At 39.2% G+C, this 21,606-nt stretch overlaps 1 protein-coding gene across 3 annotated transcripts in view; it reads left to right on the top strand.

The window, feature by feature from the left end:
• The window catches only part of LOC102871237 (protein-L-isoaspartate(D-aspartate) O-methyltransferase-like), a 55,528-nt gene that overhangs the window by 22,689 nt on the left and 11,233 nt on the right, over window positions 1-21,606 (top strand). For all 3 annotated transcript variants that reach the window (XM_006891641.1, XM_006891639.1, XM_006891640.1), the window contains 3 exons: window positions 1,403-1,434; window positions 18,671-18,775; window positions 19,115-19,235. In XM_006891641.1, coding sequence (XP_006891703.1) covers window positions 1,403-1,434; window positions 18,671-18,775; window positions 19,115-19,235 — 258 coding nt within the window. The remainder of the gene's footprint in view (window positions 1-1,402; window positions 1,435-18,670; window positions 18,776-19,114; window positions 19,236-21,606) is intronic.

The following is a 21,606-nucleotide window of genomic DNA, read 5'->3' as shown; positions in this document are numbered from 1 at the left end:
ACCCTCCCCCAGGTCCACTCCACCATGTAGCCTTCTCTCTAGACTCCTGTCATGACAGAAATACCTAGTCACATATCTCTTTTAAACAGTATTCTCCCTCGTCTGTTTCAGTACAGTATACATTATTGATCCCATCTTACTCAGTCTCTCCCCAACCCCAAGGTCAGTCCTCTTTTAAAACAGTGGCACCATGCAATATTTGTCCTTTTGTGATTGGGATATTTCACCCAGCATAATGTTCTCCAGAGTCAACCATTTTGAATAATATTGCATGAGTTCCTTGTTTTTCAATGCAGCATAATATTCCATTGTGTGAATATACCGCAGCTTCTCTATCCATTCGTTTGTTGATGGGCACTTAGGTTGTTTCTAACTCCTTGCTATTGTGAACAAAGCTGCAATAAACATGGGTGTGCATCAAAATATATTTTTTTATGAACACTTAAAATAGTTTTAATTGACTATGGTGTTTTCTTTGGAAATGTAGCTGTTGACTAAAGATTGTTTTTGCAATGGTATTAATTCAATATGTCAATATTTAAGTGAAATAAGGGTAACTAAGGTACTCTTGATTTCTGCTTCACTTGCCCTGATTTTTTTCTTGTGTTTGCTTTTAGAAAGTTCCTTATTTAACTCCTTCTCCTGAAGCAGGTTTTGCTGAACTGCTGAGCCTTGGCAGTGGGCGCCTTTGAGGCTTAGAAGTGCCTCAGGATCCTGTCGGCCAGCTGCCATGCTATCTTCTCTTGAAGCACAGTCAGCAGAGAAGATCCTGGGGTGCTTCTGAACCCCGAAGGCACCTGCTACCACCGCTCAGTGAAAATTGCTTCAGTGACAGAAGCAGGTAAATAAGTTGAGAAAGCAGTACTAGAGAAGAGCTAAAAAAAACACCACACCCAAATACCACCCAAGGAAAGACTATGAATTGTGTCAGTTAATAGCATAAAGACTAAACTCAAGTAGTTTGTTTTTACAAACTATTTGTACCAGTTTTTTGTTTTGTTTTTTTAAGGTACTAGAAATATGAAGCAATTTAATTTGCGTACAGTAGGAACATACATATTATAAATGGAAACATAATTCTGAAGAAAAAAAGTCACAAATCTTATCAGTTCTCAACTTACTGAGATCCATCCTTTCTTAATTAACTAGACAAGAGAAGAATTTTTCAGAAATGAGAAGGCTCTTTTACTGGAAGATGTACACATTAGTTTTCCTTTGGCATGATCATGCTTTTAATTTTAACTGCTGAATAGCAATATTTTAAAGTACTAAATAAAAGTTCCATCATCGATTATGGAAAGAATTACTATGCAGAGTAATGTATGGGTATTAAACGGGAGTTCTCTGGAGTATTCGTGCTTTCTCAGCTGAGTATGTCAGTGGTTCTCTCCTTGTTTTTCAGGTTTCCAAGCAACAATCAGTGCGCCGCACATGGTGAGTTAACTGTGTTCATTTGGTTCCAAATGGATCACATTTTTATCCAGGATTCCCCTCACCCCCCCATCCTTTCAGTTAATAAAAAAGTTTACATTCAGTAAAAATGTTTAAAGATTGTTTTAAACTTTAGTTTAGATCAGTTTTATCATCTATGAATTATAAATTAGTAATGGTCCTATTCCTAATGTCCCATTTCGAAACAGCTCTTTAGTAGGGATTATCATATTAAAGTTTGTACTTTGACTAGTGATAAGAATTAATTGCCAGGAGGAAAAAGAATTGCGGGAGAGAGTATTTTAAATAGTTCGATGTACATATTATGGAAATCTCAAGTGAGATTTTGTCACATTTTATTTGGAAGATTCATCAGGGAGAGGTCAGGGATAGCAGTTAGCTGCCTAACATTGAGAAAGACCTATTTTAAGTGATCTAGCACTGTAATCTGCTGGGAATTTTCCCGAGTTTTAAATGTCAGTGATTTGAATGGGTTACTCTGTTGGGTTTTGGTGTTTGAAAACGCTTATTCTTTTGCTTTTCTCCAAGTGTTTGGAAACGGAGAAGCTCTTATCTATACTTAATTAATTTTATATAAATAGTTACAGTGAACTGATAAGTATAGTAGAAGGAAAAAGTAAAATTATTCATGAAAACGGAGTAGAAATGGTGTCTTTAAATGAGGAAAGCTACTAAAAGAGAAAGTGTTATTCATTCTTCCATTGATTGGTACTTAACATTATTTCTATCTTTTTTCCACTGTAAAATTGTTGCACAGAACATTAATGTGCATAACTTTATTCCTGCCACTGCTTTTATACTGCTAGGATTATATACCTAGGAGTGGGATTGCTAGACTCTAAATTATTTTTATTTCCAGCATTTTGAGGACATGTCATATCATAGTGGTTGTACCATCTTATAGTCCCGCCAACAGTGCATAAGAATTCCAGTCTCCCTTGGGCTGATGATTATGAGCATTTTTTTCATGTATTTGTTGGTCATCACATTATCTTATTTGGCGAAATGTTGCTCATTTTGCCCATTTTTCTATTGGGTTGTCCAACCCTTGTTGGATAGAGCATTGCCAAAGATTTCCTTGATAACTAATGATGGTATGTTTTCATGTGCTTATTGGCTATTTATGTCCATTTGAAGAACTGTCTGGTAATACCTTTGCTTTTATATAACTGAAAGGTTTTTCCCCTTAATTGTTGAAAAGACTGCATTCTTATTCACTTGTGTTTTCTGAGTAACCTATGGGTGTTTGAAAGGAAAACACCGTGTATGTATAAGTGTATAAAGTCTCCCAGAGTTCATACATCTAGATGTATGCCGATACGCAGTAAGCATATTATGTTCTTTGATGTTTGTTGGAGGAGGATGTAGGTAAGATAAGAGTTATTTATTATATAAATAAGCAGTTGTAATCTTGTGTCAGTTATTGCATAGATTTTAGAAGTGTTTTGAAAAACATAATGAGAAAGCATCAAAGGGAAATAACAACTTCATTTAATGAGCCTTAAAAATTATAGACTTTGAAGTAACTCCAACTTTAGAATATTTTCAAAGCTTTAATTACAGGAAGTGTGTTGTAGGATTGAGGATGAGATGAAAATCAACCTTTTAAAAGCACATACGAAAATAAAAAGTAAAATTCCATCCATATGTACTCAGGAAAGCATTCCGAGCAGCCACATTTTGGATTCTCAGTACCTTTTCTTGATAAAAGGATTAGAGTTCCTTGGATTAGACTTCCTTGGAGAAATGACCGATGATACTCAGAAAGTGGGAAAGTGCTCCAAGACTAATATCATGTGAAAAGGACAGAGGAGGAGATTATGGGACAGAAGGTAAAATTTGAGACACTGGCGAGCTCTGGTGGCCTAGTGGCAAGAAGCTGCACTGGAATCTCAGAGGTACACAGTTCGAATCCACCAGATGCTCTGCTGGAGAAGGAGGAACAGTCTCCTCCTGTATCAGTCAGATCTGATTTGATGGTACACACACCAAAAAAGTAATGAAATGAAATAAACAGTAAAAAAAAGGAATATTGAGACACTTTGAGAATTAAAACAACAACAAAAATAAACCACAAATAGAAAAGAGGAGATAATAAAAAAAAAAAAAGATGATAATCCAGCACTTGTCTGTCAGGTTTCTGTACTGTGGCAGTTTCTGTGTTGCTGTGATGGTGGAAGCAGTACCACTGGCGTTTCACATTCCAGCAGAGCTTTCAGACTAAGACAGGCCAGGAAGAAGAACTGGCTATATGCACGTTTTACAAAACTTGGCCAGTGGAAACTTATACTCCAGACAAGTTATCAGAAGGGGTTAGATCTGAAGAAGGACACTGTGTGTTTGGTAAACTAGAGGTTTTCCAGTTCTCAATGTGGTGAGTTGACACAGTGGCTGCAGTAATGGATGCAGACATGGCAGTGACTATGAGGCTGGCACAGGACTGAGAAGTCCTGCTTTCTTCTGTGTGTGGAGTTGCTTGGAGTTGGAACCAATCTGAAGACACCTAATAATAACAGCACAGTGTATTGAAAACAAAACATTCATGAGTCCATTGTAGACAAAAAAAAGAACTAGATTGAGACAGGAGGAGGAAAAAAGATATTATTTATAAAAAAACTCCAAAGAAATCAGAATAATGCTGTGGAAGGAAGAAAATAATTTTAATATTAACCATTTTGTAGCCATTAGTTTAGGACAGCTCTGGTCCCTAGCGGTAAGCTCTGGTGGCTTGTGGTAAGGCGTTGCACTGGCAAATCAAAGGCAGGTAGTTTGAATCTGCTGTCTGCTGAGCAGTAGAAAGATGGGAAGCCTCCTTTGGTGCGATTGACAGCCTCTGAAAACCCTTTGGAGAATCAGCTATGAGTCGATTTTAACCAATAGCACATAACAACCACTGATGACATAATAGGTAAGGAATTGTGTTGCCAACTCAAAGGTAGGCAGTTCAAATCCACCAGTGGCTCCATGAAAGAGAGACAGTCTCCTCCCATGTGATTTACAGTCTCTGAAAACCTGCTGGTCAGCTGTGAGTTGTTTCCAACTGATGGCATGAAAGAATGACAACAGTTACTAATTAACATTTGAATCAGGCAAGAACCATCAGTTAATCTAAAACCATTAAGAAAATTGCTGGGAAACAAAAAATTCACTTAAACTCTCTGATTGTGACTTCCCCTGTTTTGTTGCTTGTTGTTAAATACTGTTGAGTCTACTCTAAATCCCAGTGACCCTGTGTACAAGAGGGTGAACACTGCTCCGTCCTGGTCATCACTGCAATTTCTTTTGTGCTCAATTGTTGTAGCTACTGTCAATTTTATCTCATTGAGTATCTTTTCTTTTTCACTGACCCACCACTTGATCAAATAAGATACCTTTCTCTAGGGCCTTCTTGTTGTTAGGTGCTGTCAAGTTGAGTACAACTCATAGGGACCCTATGAAAAAAAGATCTGAACCCTGCTCTATCCTGCGCCATCCTCACACTTCCTGACAGACAAGAGCCCATTGCGGCAGTCACTGTGCCAGTCCACCTGGTTGAAGGTCATCTTCTCCTTTGCCAACCCTCCACCCTTCCCAGCATCATGTCCTTCTCCAAGGAATAGCCCCTCTTAGCAATATGCCTGAAGTATGAGGCAAAGTCTCATCATTCTTGCCAACAAAGAGCACTCTGGCTGCACCCTCTCCAAGATGTAGCAATTTGTTCTCTTTGCCGTCCGTGGGATGTTCAGTGCACTTCTCCAACACCCCAGCTTGAAGGCAGCAATTCTCGAGGGTCTTACACTTCCTGATAACAGGCACAAAGCATGTAAGGAAAGTCTCAGCACCCTTATTTGTAAGGGAGCATTGTGACTGTACTTCTCCATGAGGTTTGTCCTTCTCTTGGCAGTCTGTAAATTCAATATTATTTGCCAAAACCACAAACGAGGACATAATTTCATTTATTCAGTAGTCTTTCTTATTCATCATGTAACTTTCATGTACTTGTGAAACAGTTGAAATCGAAATACCAAGGCTTGGGGATTAGGTGCCTCAGTCCTCAGAATGGCATCCTTGCTCTTCAGCACTTTAAATAGACCTTTGACAGCAGATTGGCCCCATTTGCACACCATTTGATTTTTTTAAAAAAACTAGTTTTCATACAGTAATTCCTATGCATTGTGTTTCATTCAATCCTCTGCTGCTTGACATGTGTACAGTTTCATAAGAGCACAGGTAAGTGTTCTGGAATTCATGCTCTTTGCAATGGTTCTGACTCATAAGCCACCTTCCTATAATACACTGCTCAGTCCTGTTCCATCTTCACAATATTGATGTCGTCTTTTGTTGTGGCTCTTATCAGTGCATCTCATCAGGGTTGCCCTTGCTTTCACTGACCCTCTACTTGGTCAGACACGATGTCCTTATCTAGCAGTGAATCTTTCCTGACTAGATGTCCCAAACAAGGAGGCTGAAATTCTTGCTTATAAAAAACATTCTGGTGTTATCTCTTCTGTGTAATTCATTACTTACAAAGAGAAAACAAACAGGTTCATCCTAGAGCGAGTGAAACTGGTTTTCTCCTTGGAGGCAAGGATTCTGAGGCTTCATCTGACATACTTTCGGCATGTTGCAGAGAGGGACATCATGCTTGGGAATGCACAATGAAGAAAGAGAGGAAGACTATCCATGAGATGGATTGATACAGTGGGGGTAATGTAGGGGTGTCAGAGACAATAAGGTTAGCACAGGATAGAGCAGGTTTCAGGGCTGTTATACATAGGGTTGCTATGAGTTGCAAGTGACTTGACAGCACATAACAACAACAAAGAAAAATGTGTTTAAAATGGAGTGATCTAGTGTTCGTCACATTCTGAGTGATTACATGAGGCGTGTCTGGTACTGAGATGGGGCTCCATTGTGCTTACTGCTCTGATGCACAGTCTGACCCACTGATGCTCTTGCTGGAAGTCTTTGATGTGTTTCTATTCATGAGGAAATGGACAAATCTAGAATGTAGGGCATTATGTTAGATAACAGCCTGAACCCCTCAAAGGGGTCAGTGTTCTGAAGAGCAGAGTGAGGGGTAAGGGGATATTCTAGATTGAAGAGAGCAGAGATACATAGCAACCAAATGCATGCAGTGCATGAGCCTGAATGAATAGGGTGGAAGAGGATGATTGTAGAGGTGATTTTGGGAGAATTGAAGGAATTTGGATGCATATTAGCTAATACTGAACTGGTGATTTCTTGAGTGAGCTAATGATGTGCTGGTGAAGGAGAAGGTCTTCACTTTTTGGCAGATGCATGCTGAGGTACTTAGGATTGAACTGATATCTAGAGTGTGTTTTCAGATGGTTTAGTAAAATAATATTGCACAGTATATACAGAGAAAGGGGAAATTCCTTCAATTTTCCATGGATTTAAAATTTTTTAGAATTATTAAGATAATTATTTTTGTGAGCTGTTGTTTGTGACTCGTAGCAACCTTTTGTAAAACAGCTCTGAACCCTGCTCTATCCTGAGCCAACTTTATTATCTCTGACATACTTACCCTCATTACCCCAGTCACTGAGTCAATCCATCTCATTGAGGGTCTTCCTCTCCTGCGCTGTCGTCCCTCCATCCTTCCAAGCATGACGTCCCTCTCCAAGGACTGGTCCTTCCTTGCAAAATGCCTGAAGTATGTCAGGTGAAACTTCACAATCCTTGCCTCCAAGGAGCAGCCTGGTTTCACCCTCTTCAGTATGAACAACCTGTTTGTTCTCCTGGCAGTCCATGGTATATTCAATACTCTTCTCCGGCACCATAGCTCAAAGGCATCAATTCTGTCATCTCTAATCATTGTCCAGCTTTCTGATGCATAGGAAGTAATTGTGAAGACCATGGCCTTGATCAGGTGCATCTTAGTCTTCATACTGACATTGTTACTCTTCAGTACTCTAGAGAGGCCTCTAACAGCAGACTTTCCCAGTACAATTCATCTTTTGATTTCTTGGCTGTTGGTACCAAGATTGTTGGTTGTGGATCCAAGCAAAGTAAAGCTGTTAATAACCTCAGTCTCTTCACCGTCTATCAAGATAAATATTAGAAAACCTAATTAGACTTAAAAAGAGATGTGCAGAAAAATACTAGCTAAATAGTGACAAAAACATGGGGAAAATGTATAATTTTTCTTGAAGGCTATGCCTTTTAAAAATATTTATATTTTAATAATTCAGCAATAATTTCTCTTGAGCTGGTAACTCCCTTAAAAAAAAACAAACCAAAAACCAATCTATGCACAGATACAGTACTAAAAAGAAAAGCCAAAAGGTTCTAGAATTTCTTTTGGAAATATATTAGAGCTGCATAGATTTTGGATTTGGCACCTTGAAGAGGCTGCTTCTAAGTCCTTTGATTTTCAGATTAAAAAAAAATCAGGCCTGAAACCAAAACCATTGGCACTGAGTTTATTGGAGCTATTAGTGACCTTGGAAGGAGAGGTTGGGACGGTCCTGTGTGGTTGGTTGCCAGTGCTGTTAATATTTATGAAAACAAATAGCTCCACCTTTTCCTGCAGGGTGGTTCATGGGTTCCACTTTAGAGCACCTTAACCACTGCACTACTGCCCCTCGGACTCAGGAAAGCTAGGTGTTAGAGGAATTATTTTGTTTAATTTCTTAGAGATAAGATCTTTTTAAGAATTTGTTGAAAGATTGATTTTTCTTCTTAGATAATGTATTCTCACAATAGAGACCTCATTCTTCAGGTTAAATCCATTGCATTGATGAACTAAAATGTCTTCAGCAGTTTTTCCAGTGCAAGCTAATTAATTCTGTTTGTTTTAGCTGTATTCTGTCTGTGCCTTTGAGTCCATTTTGACCCAGAGTAACCTCATGTGATGGCGCAGCTGCCCCATAGGGTGTCCTAGGCTGGAGTCTTAACAGAAGGAGGTCACCAAGCCTTTCTCCTGAGGAGCTGCGGGGTGGCTTCAGGCTGCCAGCTTTTCAGTTAACAACCTAGCACTTCACCACCAGGCTTGCTTCATTGGTCTCTGAAGCCTTGTTAGTTAGCACCCTCTCCTCCTCTTGGTGGATGTTCATAATGAGCATTCAGAGATAGTAGTATCTCACTGTACTGCTTTGAAACATCAAGAGAATGAGACTAGCCAGATTTTTTTTTTTTATTGAGTGGTCTCAGATTTACAGACAAATTTGAAGTACAGATTTTCCTTTCTTTTAATTGAGACTGAGTTGCTAAAACGATTCCCCTTTACTCCTAAATGCTTTGTATCCCTTCAAAGAACATTCTTTGATTAACCACAATAAACCACTACCATCTCTAAGTAAACACTGATGTATTTTTGCTATTTGGGCCAACAAATCTATTTCTTCTCATAGTGCCCCGTGTCCCACAGAATGAGATGCCCTCTGATTGTGCACCCACTTCACATCTGCAGCCACTGTGCCGTCCCATCTTCTGAGGGTCTGTCTGCTGCTTTTTTAGTAACTCTATTTTACCAATGATGACGTCCTTCTCTCGGGATTGGTCCCTTCTGCTGACATGACTAAATTAAGCCACACCAAGCCTTGTCATCTTCCTTCCTACGGAGTATTCTGGCTGTACTTCTGAGACAGATTGAGTCATTTTTGGCAGTTCTTGGCATACTCAGGGCTCTTTCCAACACCATCATTCAAATACTTCTGTTTTTAATGCTTTTCCCCCCTTGTCTAGCTTTTACATGCATATTCGGCCATTGAAAACATCATGGCTCATATCATGGCTCATATCATGGCTCGGCACAGGTGCACTTGTTCTCATAGTAACATCCTTGTACTTTAAAACGTCCTTTACAGGTTGGCCCAATTCAATGTGTTGATTTCCTCGCGGCTGCTACTATGGATGTTGATTATGGACCCAAGTAAAATGAAATCCTTGACAACTTCAATCTTTTCTCTGTTTTAAATGATGTTAGTTATTAGTCTAGTCACGAGGATTTTAGTGTTCTTTGTGTTGAGGTATAATCCGTACTGAAGGCTGTAGGCTCTGCCCTCTCTCCCTTCCTCTGTCTCACCTCCCTGTGCCCCCTTCTCCCTGGCTGGGTTGCTGGGTGGTGGGGAGCTGGAAGTCTTTCATCTTCATAAGTCCTGCAAGTAATTTTTTCCCCCCAAAAAACAAGCAAGGTTGTATCATCTGGATGTATTGCAGGTTGTTATTGTGTCTTCTTCCAAATCGGATACCACATTCTTGATACATTGTTATTATGTGCCCTCCAGTGGATTCTGATTCATACTCACCCTAGAAGACAAAGTAGGACTGCCTTATAGGGTTTCCCCTAGGAGCAGACATCTCAGTAGGAGAACATTAGCAGATCTTTTATCCTGTAGAGCAGTTTGTAGGTTCAAAACACCAGCCTTCAGGTGAGCAGATGAGAACTTAAATCAGTTTATACTAAATTTTTCTGCCTGTGGGATAAATTTAGTAGTGGGTCTGCCATATCAATCTTCGGGAGCAGTGGACTCACTGCACTGTTTTACACCCCTGCCAGTAGTGTATGCATGCTCCAGTCTCTCCACTCCTTGCAGCACTTGCTGCTTGCTGTCTTATTGAGCTTTGCTGCTTTTGTCAGAGTGAGATGCTATTTCATTGTTTTAATTTGCATTTGTTTAATAGATAATGGCCTTGAGCTTTCTGCATGTTTTGTGTTTTTTTGTTTTTCTATCTGAGTGCCTTCTGAAGTGAGGTGTCTTCATGTCCAGGCCCACTTTGTAATTGGTTTTGAGGTGCTAGAGTTTTCTGTAATTTTAGAGATGAATCCCTAGCCAGCTGTATCATTGCCACATATTTTCTCCTGACCTGCAGGCTCCCATTTTTCTATTGGAGAGGTCTCTTGATCCACATAAGAATGCAATTTTTAGGAAGTTCCAGTCATCTAATTAATCTTCTGTTTACTGTGTATTTTTTTGTGTTTTATTTACCCTGTAGATGAGAGGTCCTAACTTTATCCCAGCATTTTCTTTGCCGATCTTTATAGTTTTAGTTTTTTATGCCCAAGTTCTTGATTTTCTTGAGTTAGATTTTGTGTCTGGTGTGAGGTATGGATCTTGTCCCAACTTTCTGCTGATAGATATTCACTTTTGCCAACACCATTTCTTTAAAAGGCTGCCTTTCCCCCAACTTAATGGATTTCATTTCATTGTCAAAGATCACTGGTCCATAGGTGGATAGATAATTATGAATTCTTAATTCTACTCCCTTGGTCTGTCACTGTGCCATTACCAAGCTGTCTTGATTACTCTGACTTTGTAGTAGGTTTTGAGATCAGGATGCGTAAGGCCTGCTACTTTGTCTTCTTCGGTGTCACTTTGCTTATCTGGGACGTCTTTCTTTTCAGTATTAAGTTGGTGATTCTATTTTCCGTCTCTGAAAAGTGATGATACTGTCTGGACTGGATTGCTTTGCACCTGGGGAGTGTTTTGAGAGTATTGCCATTTCCACATTGTTGAGTCTTTTCATTCCATGTGTGTGGTGTACTTCTCCTTTGTCTAGGGGGGGCTAGGTTTCTTGCTGTAACAGTAGTGTGTCATTTTCTTTGTAAAGGCCTAGTGAACCTACAGGTTTCATTATGTGGGTGGCTATTGCAAATAGTGTGGTTTTCCTCCCTTCCTTATCAATGTTCTTTGTTACTGTAGAGGAATCCATCTGATTTTTGCATGTTGATCTTGTGCCCTGCTACTTTACTGCATCAGTCAATTAGAGCTAGTGATTTTTTTTTCTTTATCTTTAGGATTTTATATAGAGAGGGTCATATAATCTGCAAATAAAGTTTTGTTTCTTCTTTGCCAGTTTGGATGCTTGTAAGGTCCTTTTCTTGCCTTGCTGCTTTGATGATGACATCCTGTACAGTATTAAGTAAGAACAGTGATGAAGGGCATACTTGTCAGGGGAATCTTTTCAATCTCTCTCCATTAAGAGTGATACTATCTGTTTTATAAATATGCTTTTAATTATGGTGAATTTCCCTTTTATTTCTAGTGAGCATCTTTTACAGTGTTGAATTTTGTCAGAGGCTTTCTCTGCATCACTTGATATGATCATGTGGTTCTTTTCCTTTGTTTTATTGATGTAATGGCTTACACTAATGGTTTTTCTAATGCTGAACCATGATTGTATACTGGTCTGGATCCTGCTTGATCATGATGAATACTATTTTTTATATTATGTTATATTCTCCTGGCTGGAGTCTATGGAACACTTTTGCATTTATGTTGATGAGGAACTTTTGGTCTGAAATTTTCTTTTTGGATGGTGTCTGCCTGGCTGTGATACCAGGTTGCGCTTGCTTCATAGAATGAATTTGAGAGTTTGCTTGGCTCCATAGTCAACAGTCTTGGCACCAGCAGCCAGGAAATTAAAAGGCGCATTGCCATGGGAAGTTAGGGACCTCTCCAAAGTGCTGAAGAGCAGTGGTGTCTCTCTGGAGACTAAGGTGCATCTGATACAGGCCATGGTCTTCTCAGTCACCTGTTATGCATCAGAGAGTTGGACAATGACCAAGGAGGATAGAAGGAGAATTGATGCCTTTGAGCTGTGGTGCTGGAGAAGAGTATTAAGAATACCATGGACTGCTAGGAAAACAAATAGATTTGTCCTGGAGAGGGTTAAACCGGGTGGCTCCTTGGAGGCAAGGATTCTGAGGCTCCGTCTAACTTACTTTGGACATGTAGTGAGGAGAGACCGGTCCTTAGAGAGGGACATCATGCTTGGGAGGGTGGAGGGACGGCGCAGGAGGAGAAGGCCCTCTATGAGGTGGATTGATTCAGTGACTGGGATAATTGGGATGGGAGTGTCAGAGACAGTGCGATTGGCACAGGACAGAGTGGAGTTTAGGGCTGTTGTACATAGGGTCGCTATGAGTCGCAGGCGACTCGACGCCACATAACAACAACAACAACAACAACAACCATCATTTTCACAGTTATCAGTGTTTTGTACTGTTTAGGTAAGAATTTCTTTAAAACAGACATTATATATATAAAATGGATACATTTAAAGTTATTTCTCTATTCTTCTTTTCCCCAAACATACTCGTGTCAGTAATATTTGTGTATTACCTCTTAAAGGGCTTTCTGGAACACAGTATGGAAGCCATTAGATGACATGAGGCTGCATCTATGAAAGACCTTCCCCTCATATGTTTTTGTTGTTCTTGATCTATGATGATTTCATGACCAGTACAACACACAAATTCTGTAACCAACTTTCTTGTTAAGCTTCATTAATTCCTAACAGTTAGCCTGTTTTCTCTGTTCTCTCTTCTATCCCTGAACCCTTTATTTTGTGTACATAATGTTCTTTACAGAGAAAGAAGGTAATTCTCAAACACCACCACAGTAGTTACTAAAACCAGAAAATGAACATTTACAGACTATTATTAACTGTTTTACATATTTCATTTAGATTTCTCAGGTTCTGATTATCTTGACTTTCATTTGTTGTATCTTTAATGTTAAACAGTTCTTCAGACTTCCCTTACAAAATTTGATGAAAATGAGCCAGTGTTTTTTATAGAATGTTTTTCAGTTTGAATTTGTCTTGTTTCCTCATGATTAAATATGGTTATGTGTTTTTGCCAGGAACATCCCATAAACATTATATCATGGCAGAGACATGTGATGTCAGGGTGCCTCACTGCTGCCGATTAAGGTAACAGCAGTCACGTTTCATCACTGAGGGACATGGTTAAAGCACTCAGCCACTTGAAGAAAGGTCATATGAGGGTTTATGGCACTGTAAATGGACTTAATTTTTGTATTTACTAAGTACTTTGGTGAATAGTTTCAGATTTTGTAGTTAGATGTCCTATTGTCAAATGGTAACCTGCTGGTTTTAGTAACTATTATTGATTTTAGGCTAATTTTTTCTAAGAAGGTTGTCAAATGACAGTTTTTCTAAATGTTTTCTTTTTATATTGAGATTCTGAAGTAAGAAACAATTTCCCCTCATTTTATCTATAAGTATGAAAGATATGTTTATTATCACTATGGATCTATGGATGTATTTTTTATGTGTTTATTGCTACTAGATCTGATGATGGTTTTTAAAATGTGACATAAGCACACAGATACACAGTATTGGCCAAGTAAAGGATTTTTACAGGCACAGTTCAATGATGTTCTCCATGTTGTGTAGCATTACCATATCTTTTTCCAAGTTATTTTACAATTGCTAGCAGAGATCTTGTGTTTCCTCAGCAGGAACTCTCTTTCCTCCTTCCTGCCCATCCCTGGATCCACACAGTTAAATGCCTTTGCACAGTCAATATACCATAAATACACATTCTTCTGGTATTCTTTACTTTGAACTGGGATCCATCTGCCATGAGCATTGATATCCCTGGTACCCTGGCCTCTTCTAGATCCTGCTTGAATGTCTGGAAGTTCCCTATCTATGTACTGTTCTAGCAGTTTTTGAATGATCTTCAGCAACAAGTTAGGGCTAACATTGAGAAGTGTGGAAGGCCAAGAGGCTGTTGTGTGAATAGAACAAGGGAACACTTGTTATTGTTGTTGTTGAGTGCCGTTGAGTCATAGATGACTCATAGCGACCCTATGAACTTAAGACCTGAGTACTGTTCATAGAGTTGCCAGAGGCAAGCCATTTCTGAAGTGGTTGCCACTCCTGCTTCCAAGCTTGTTTTAATTAAGAAGAGAGTGTGTCAGTGTTGAATTCTCTCTGTATACCTATTTAATCTGCGTGCTAAGCAAATGATCCAAGCAGCTGGACTCTGAAAAGGAATATGGCATCAGGATCAGAGGTAAACTTATTAGTAACCTGCATTATTCAGATGACACAACCTTGCTGCATTATTCAGATGACACAACCTTGCTTGCTGAAAGTGAGGAAGTCTTAAAACTCATTGTGGAAGATCAAAGAATACAGCCTTCCGTATGGACTGCATTTCAATGTCAATAAAACAAAGATTCCACGGTACCGATAGGCAACATCATGATAGATAGAGAAAAGATTGAAAGTGTCAACAAATTCCTCTTACTTGGATCCACAATCGGCACCCTTGGGGCCAGCAGTCAAGAATCAGGAGGAAGTCTTCAGCACTGGGAAGGTCTTCAGTTAGGGACCGCTCCAAAATGTTGAGGGAGGAGTAAGGATGTCAGTTTGGAGACTAAGGTACATCTGATTCAGGCCATGGTGTTTCTGATTATTTGCTGTGCGTCTGAGAGCAGGACAGTGAATAAGGATGATTTGATCAGAAGAAGAATTGATGCCTCTGAGCTGTGGTGTTGGAGAAGAGCACTGAACATCCCATGGACGGCCAAGAGAACAAACAGATATGTCTTAGAGAGGGTAAAGTCAGAGCAAGAATGAGGCTTTGCTTCAGGTACTTTAGGTATGTTGCTAGGAGGGGCTATTTCTTGGAAAGGGACACGATGCTCGGAAAGGTAGAGGGTCAGCAAAGGATGAAGGAAGACCCTCGTTCAGGTGGATTGACATAGCAACTGCTAATGTGTCAGGAAATGTGAGGATGGCACAGGATACAACAGGGTTCAGATCGGTTGTTCATACGGTCCTAAGGGTCATGATCAACTTGATAGCACCTACCGACGACAACAACAGCAGCAGCCCATCTCTGGTAACCATAAAATAAGCTTACATTTCTATACATTTGCTTATTTCTTCTTAAATCTGGTGATTTTTAGTAATGTAAATGTGAAGCATATAAAGATACTTTTGGAGATTTTTTTTTTTTTTGGTCAAGCTCCAGCCTCATATTTTAGAAAGAGAAATATGAATTTACATAGAAGACGGAGTAGGGAAAACTTGTTTCTTAATTAGATCTGAAGTGTAACCATTATGAGATTTTTAGAATTCATCTATCCTGTAATTTCCCCTCATTCCACTTTAGTAATTTAACCTGTGGATATACTCCCCCCCTTTATGGATATACTTTTTAGATTATTTATTTAATCACTCTTTGTTGTAGAAGGTTGCAACTAACTTAAATATCTCTCAACAGGGATATTTGTAATTAGAATACATACCTTTCCTTTCTTTCTCATTACTATCAAGTTGGAGCTGACTCATAGCTGACCCTCTAGCAGGGTTTCAGAAGTTGTAAATCACGTAGGAAGAGATTGCTCATCTTAATACTGCAGAGCTGGTGGATTTGAACCATCTTCTTTTGGGTTTATAGTATAACTCCCTATCAGAAATCTTTATGATAAATATACATTCAAGAATATCCCAAACCCAAGCGAGCTCCCTACAATAAATGTACACGCAAGACTACACCAAACCCAGACGTCCTGCATTTGAGTTGATTCTGACTCACAGTGACCCTCCTTGAGGTTTCCAAGCTGTAAGCCTCTGTGGGAGGGGAATGCCCATCTCTCTGCCTTGGAGCACCTCATGAATTGAAACAGCCAGCTGTGCAATGTACTATCCCACCAATCACCTGGGCTCCTTTAGAAGAGTTTTTTTGTTGTTGTGTACCAACCCCTAGCTGACAATTGTCATCTTTCTCCTGTGGAGCTGCTGGTGGATTCAAACCGCATGCTTTTGGATTGACAGCACAATTCTTTACTACTAGGCCACCAGAGTTCCCTTTGTTGTTGTTACGTGCTATTGAGTCAACAGTGACTCATAGTAACCCTATGTACAATAGCTCTGAACCTTGCTCTCTGGAGGCAGTCACATTGTCTCCAACACACCTACCCCATTAACCTCATCACTGAGTCATCTCATTTTGGGGTTGTCTTCTCCTGAGCTGTCCCTCCACCCTTCCAAAATACTGTCTTCCCCAAGGACTGGTCCCTCCTGTCCAAGTACCTGAAGTATGTGAGATGGAGAATCAAAATCCTTGCCTCCAAGGAGCTACTTGATTTCACCCTCTCCAGGGCAGACCTGTTTGTTCTCTTAGCTCTCCAGCACCACAACTCAAAGACATTGATTCTTCTGTCATCCTCAGTCATTGTCTAGCTCTCTGACGTGTGGCAAGTAATTGCAGACCATGGCTTGGGTCAGGCACTAGACTGACATTGTTGCTCTTCAGTACTTTGGAGAGGTCCCAGACAGCATATTTTCCCAATGCCGTTTGTCTTTTGATTTCCTAACTGCTGGTGCCAAGAATGTTGATTGTGGTACCAAGCAAGTGGAAATTGTTAAAAATCTCAGTCTTCTCCATCTATCATGATGCTGCCAGTTGGCCCAGTGGTAAGAATTTTTGTTTTCTTGATCTTGAGCTTTAAATCCATATTGAAGACTATAGTCCTTGACCTCCTGCAGCGAACATCTCAGGTCCTCTTCAGTTTTGGCAAGCAAGATTGTGCCATTTGCATAACACAAGTTGTTGATGAGTCTTTCTCCAATCCTGATGCCTCATTCCTCTTCATAAAGCCCAACCTCCCAAATGATCTGTTCTGCATATAGAATCAAAAAGTATGGAGATAGGATGCATCCCTGATGTACACCTTTCCTGATTTTGAACCATGCAGTGTTTTCTTGCCCTGTTCTGACTGTTGCTTTTTGGTCTGAGTATAGGTTTCACATGTTGTTGTTGTTGTTGTTATGTGCCGTTGAGTCGCCTGCGACTCATAGCGACCCTATGTACAACAGCCCTAAACTCCACTCTGTCCTGTGCCAATCGCACTGTCTCTGACACTCCCATCCCAATTATCCCAGTCACTGAATCAATCCACCTCATAGAGGGCCTTCCTCTCCTGCGCCCTCCACCCTCCCAAGCATGATGTCCTTCTCCAAGGACCGGTCTGTCCTCACAACATGTCCAAAGTAAGTTAGACGGAGCCTCAGAATCCTTGCCCTGGAGAGATTTCACATGAGCATCATTAAATGTTCTGGGATTCCCATTCTTCTCAAGGTTAGCCACAATTTGTGGTGATCCACACAGTCATATACCTTTGCATAGTCAATGAAACACAGATATTTCTCTGGTACTCTTTGCTTTCAGCTAAGATCCATCTAACATTGACTGTAATATCCCTCATACCACAGCCTCTTCTACACCTATCCTGCACATCTGGCATTTCTTTGCTGATGTACTGTTCCAGTAATTTTTGTATAATCTTAAGTAGGATCTTGCTTGCATGTGATATTAGTGATATTGTTTGATAATTTCCACACTCTACTGGGTCAATTTTTTTGGAATGGGAATAAATGTGGTTCTCTTCCAGTCAGTTGGCCAGGTAGTTAGTTGTCCTCCAGATTTCTTATGGCATATTCCAGGGCAGCGTTTGTTTGTTGGAATATGTTACTTAGTATGCCATCAGTTCCTGGGGCTCTGTTGGTTTTTTTCCCAATTCCTTTAACTTCTTCCTTCATCATCATTGCTTCTTGATCATATGTTGTTTCATGAAATTCTTCTTTGTCAGCCAGTTCTTTTTGATACAGTGATTTTGTGTACTCCTCCCGTCTTCTTTTGATACTTTCTGGGTCATTCATTCAACATTCTGCCCAAAGTGAGGCTTGAATTTGTTCTTCAGTTCCTTTAGCTTAAGTAATGGCAAGAGAGTTCATCTCTTTTGATTTTCTGACTCCAGCTCTTTGCACATTTCATTATAATGTTTTGTTTTCCCTAGCCACCCTTTGAAATCTTCTATTAAGCTGGTCAGCCATAAAGAAGAGTAAACAAGCTGCTTAAGTAATAATGTAAATTTAAATTAAGTTCTTCATGATAAAATAAAGTATATATACTTCCTTATAATGTTGTTATGTTGTTGGGTTCCATCGAGTTGGAACTGACCCATAACTGACCCTCTAGTGGATTTTCAGAGTCTGCTAATCACAAGGGAGGAGATTGTCCATCCTTCTATGGTGCAGCTGGTGGATTCGAACCATGTGCCAGGAATCATAAACTGTAGGGGTTTTTTTTTCAGTTCATGAAATGAAACTGGGTAACTCAAGAGAATGAAGAGAAGAAAACTTTTCACTATAAATCCATTTGTAGCTTTTAAATTTAGTTAGATAAAAAAAATTAAAATTCACATACTTTATACTTAATTCACATACCGTGTGCTTAATTACTGAATGTAAATGTGAACATTTTAATCAAACTGAGAATTTTTAAATGACATTCCTAAGTAAACCTGATTATATATTAATATTTTCTTTATCTTGGTGCAGTGTAGATGAAGATAGTAGAAAGATTGTTTTAGAGTTGTCAACTTTATTTCTCTGCCATGTATACTAGAGAGAAATGAGCATTTCTTTGCATTGTTTCTTGGGACAGCATGCATATGCACTCGAGCTTCTATTTGACCAGCTGCATGAAGGAGCTAAGGCCCTGGATGTAGGGTCTGGAAGTGGAATCCTTACAGCCTGTTTTGCACGTATGGTAAGAACTTAATTTTTTATTTTAGCTTCAACAGAAACATATTACACACTTAAGCGCTTTCCTTTCTTACTAGCAGTTTATTTTGAAAAAAATAATATATTAGTTGGAATATATATCATTTGTAATATTTTTTTGGTTGCAAGTGATAGAACACTCAACTCAAATTGGCAAAGCCTAAATAACTCAGAGTCTAGGAGTGTATCCAGCTTCTAGTATGATTTACACCATTGATTTACCTTGATTTCTTACTGCAGAATATGACTTTAGCTAAGGAAGTCTGTTAAAGATGCTTTACAAAACAGATTAATCCAGTGAGTTAATTAGATTCTTCTTTTCTAGGTTGGCTCTAGTGGAAAAGTCATAGGAATTGATCACATTAAAGAATTAGTAGATGACTCAATAAATAATGTCAGAAAGGACGACCCGATGCTCTTGTCTTCAGGGAGAGTACAGCTAGTTGGTGAGTTTCAGAAACTTAAATATTTCTTCTGTAGAAAAGTAAAATTTTTAGAAAATAACATGCAATCTAAATATTATTCAGAACTAATTACTGCATTTGAAAAATTCCCTTTCAAGTACCAAACAAGAAAAATAATTGCTCTAATATATTGACTGCTTCTACCTTGACTGTGAACAATAAGACTAATAAATATATTTTAAATAATATCCATTATGAAGTCATTGTTGCTTTTTAAGTAATGGAAAATTAACATATGTCTACAGTAAAAAAATTTAAATAATGCAGAAATGTGTAAGAAAAAAAAAATCAGAACTCTTCTCCACTTGTAGCTTGTTTGGTTTTTCAGTACTTTTTCTCGCTATATTCCATTGAGTCTGAATTGACTGATGGCTGAGCCTCCGGTGGGTTTTCAGAGGCTATAAATTGCATGGGAGGAGACTGCTCACCTCTCTCCCCTGGTACACAGCTGGTGGATTTGAATTGCATGCTGTATGTTGGCAGTGCAACTCCTTACCACTAGGCCACAGTATATAATGTACATCTCTTTCCATGTAAGCATATTTTGTATCATTGTAAACTATAACAAACATACACAAAATATGTTTTACACATACAAAATATGTGTAAAACATAAATGTAAATTTTAGCAAATTGTAAAACTTAAAAGATAAATGGAGTATTATTAGTACTTTAGAAGTCTTCTGCTTGGTTTTACCTGATTGTAACTCTTTTCTCAGTGGCATCTACCCTGGTTGTTATTGTTGTTAGGTGCCTTCGAGTTGCGTATAACCCATAGGTACCCTCTGAGCAAAAGGTCTGAACTCTTTCCTATCCTGAGCCATCCTCACACTTTCTGACACACTCAAGCCGTTGCAGCAGTCTCTGTGTCAGTCCTTCTAGTCATTTAACCTTAGTTAAGTTTTATATACTTACTACGTAATTGCACATCCTACTATGTAAATGACTTCTTTCACTCAGTGTTATTTTTTTTTTTTTTGCGTGTAATTTATAGCATTATCTTCTAAGGTAGTGCCATTTATTAGTTCTGTGCTAGATGAATATTTGAGCATATTGACAGTGTTGCTATGAACGTTTATATACTAGACTGTTTTTCAAAGTGATGGAACCAATATATATTCCCATCAGCACTGTATGAGGGGCCCTAGTCTTCGCATCTGCTCCACTACTTGGTATTGTTAGATTTTTGCTCTGGGGGTTAATGGTAAGGAATTGCACTGCCAGCGGAAAGGTACTGGCTTAGAATCTGCTGGCTGCTCCGTCAAGAAAGAGGGGCCCTCTTTTCCCACGAGATTTACTACCTCTGAAAACCCACTCGAGGGGCAGCTGAGAGTCAGTTCTGATCAGTGATACACACAAGAAGTGAGGAGTTAGCACCATCTCCTTGGTGAATTTTAGTTCTTTTAGCAAGTGAGGTTGAATACGTATGTTTGGCCATTTGAATTTCCTCTTTTGTGTGATGTGTCTGTTCAAATATTAGTTGTCTGTGTTTTTCTTTGATTTAATATACTTATTTGCTCACAAAGTTAGTATACATTGTGTTTCACCCTCTTCGTAGTCATTGTGTTTCATACCATGCATTATGTTTTATAAAATCAATCACCATTGGACCCTGCCCATCATTACTCAATCTTTTCAGGTCTGTTTGGATCCTTCCCATTTCATTCACTCCCTCCCAAACTGTAAAAACCTGTGGTTTCACCTTTTCACTTCTTATGGATCCTTTTGGGAAATAGAAAATCATTAGGAAGACTTAACTAGTTTTTTTCCCTTGCTTTTGTCTTCATGGGCAGGGAGAAAAGTGTGCAACAATGACTGAATGGAAATTTGAAGTCTTTGTAAACTTTCATTAAAATAATAAAAAACAAAAAAACCCTAACATCATGAAGAAACCGACCTCGACTCCGCCTTAGGGTGACCACTTGTGTAATGTGGCAGGACTGTATGCTCCATCATGTTTTCGGTGGCTGATCCTTGGAAATAGGTTGCTGGCCCTTTCATTTGAGTGCTTCTGGGTGGCCTTGAACCTCCAGCTTTTCATTAGCAGCTAAGTGCATTAGTCATTTGCATCACTCACTGAGTCCATGCAGCTGTGCCTTAGAAGAAAGGCTTGATGGCCTGCTTTTGAGCTGTAGTGGACTTGATGATGGTTAATTTTGAAAGTTCCAAAGATAATTTCTTATTTTTTGAAATTTTACCATTTTGTAATTTACACAGTTAGGCTCTTAAGCTTTCTGAACTTGATTTTTGTATGTGGGTGAGGCTGTTATTATTGTTAGACGCCATCAAATTGCTTCCAACTCAGCAGCTTTGTCCAGGAGAGCAAAATGCTGTCCGTCACTGCACCACGCTG

The sequence above is a fragment of the Elephantulus edwardii genome, unplaced genomic scaffold (assembly GCF_000299155.1).
Source record: "Elephantulus edwardii isolate Elephantulus edwardi_28Jun2011 unplaced genomic scaffold, EleEdw1.0 scaffold00102, whole genome shotgun sequence".
NCBI classification, from domain to species: domain Eukaryota; kingdom Metazoa; phylum Chordata; class Mammalia; order Macroscelidea; family Macroscelididae; genus Elephantulus; species Elephantulus edwardii.
This window is presented reverse-complemented; position numbering and strand designations above follow the sequence as displayed.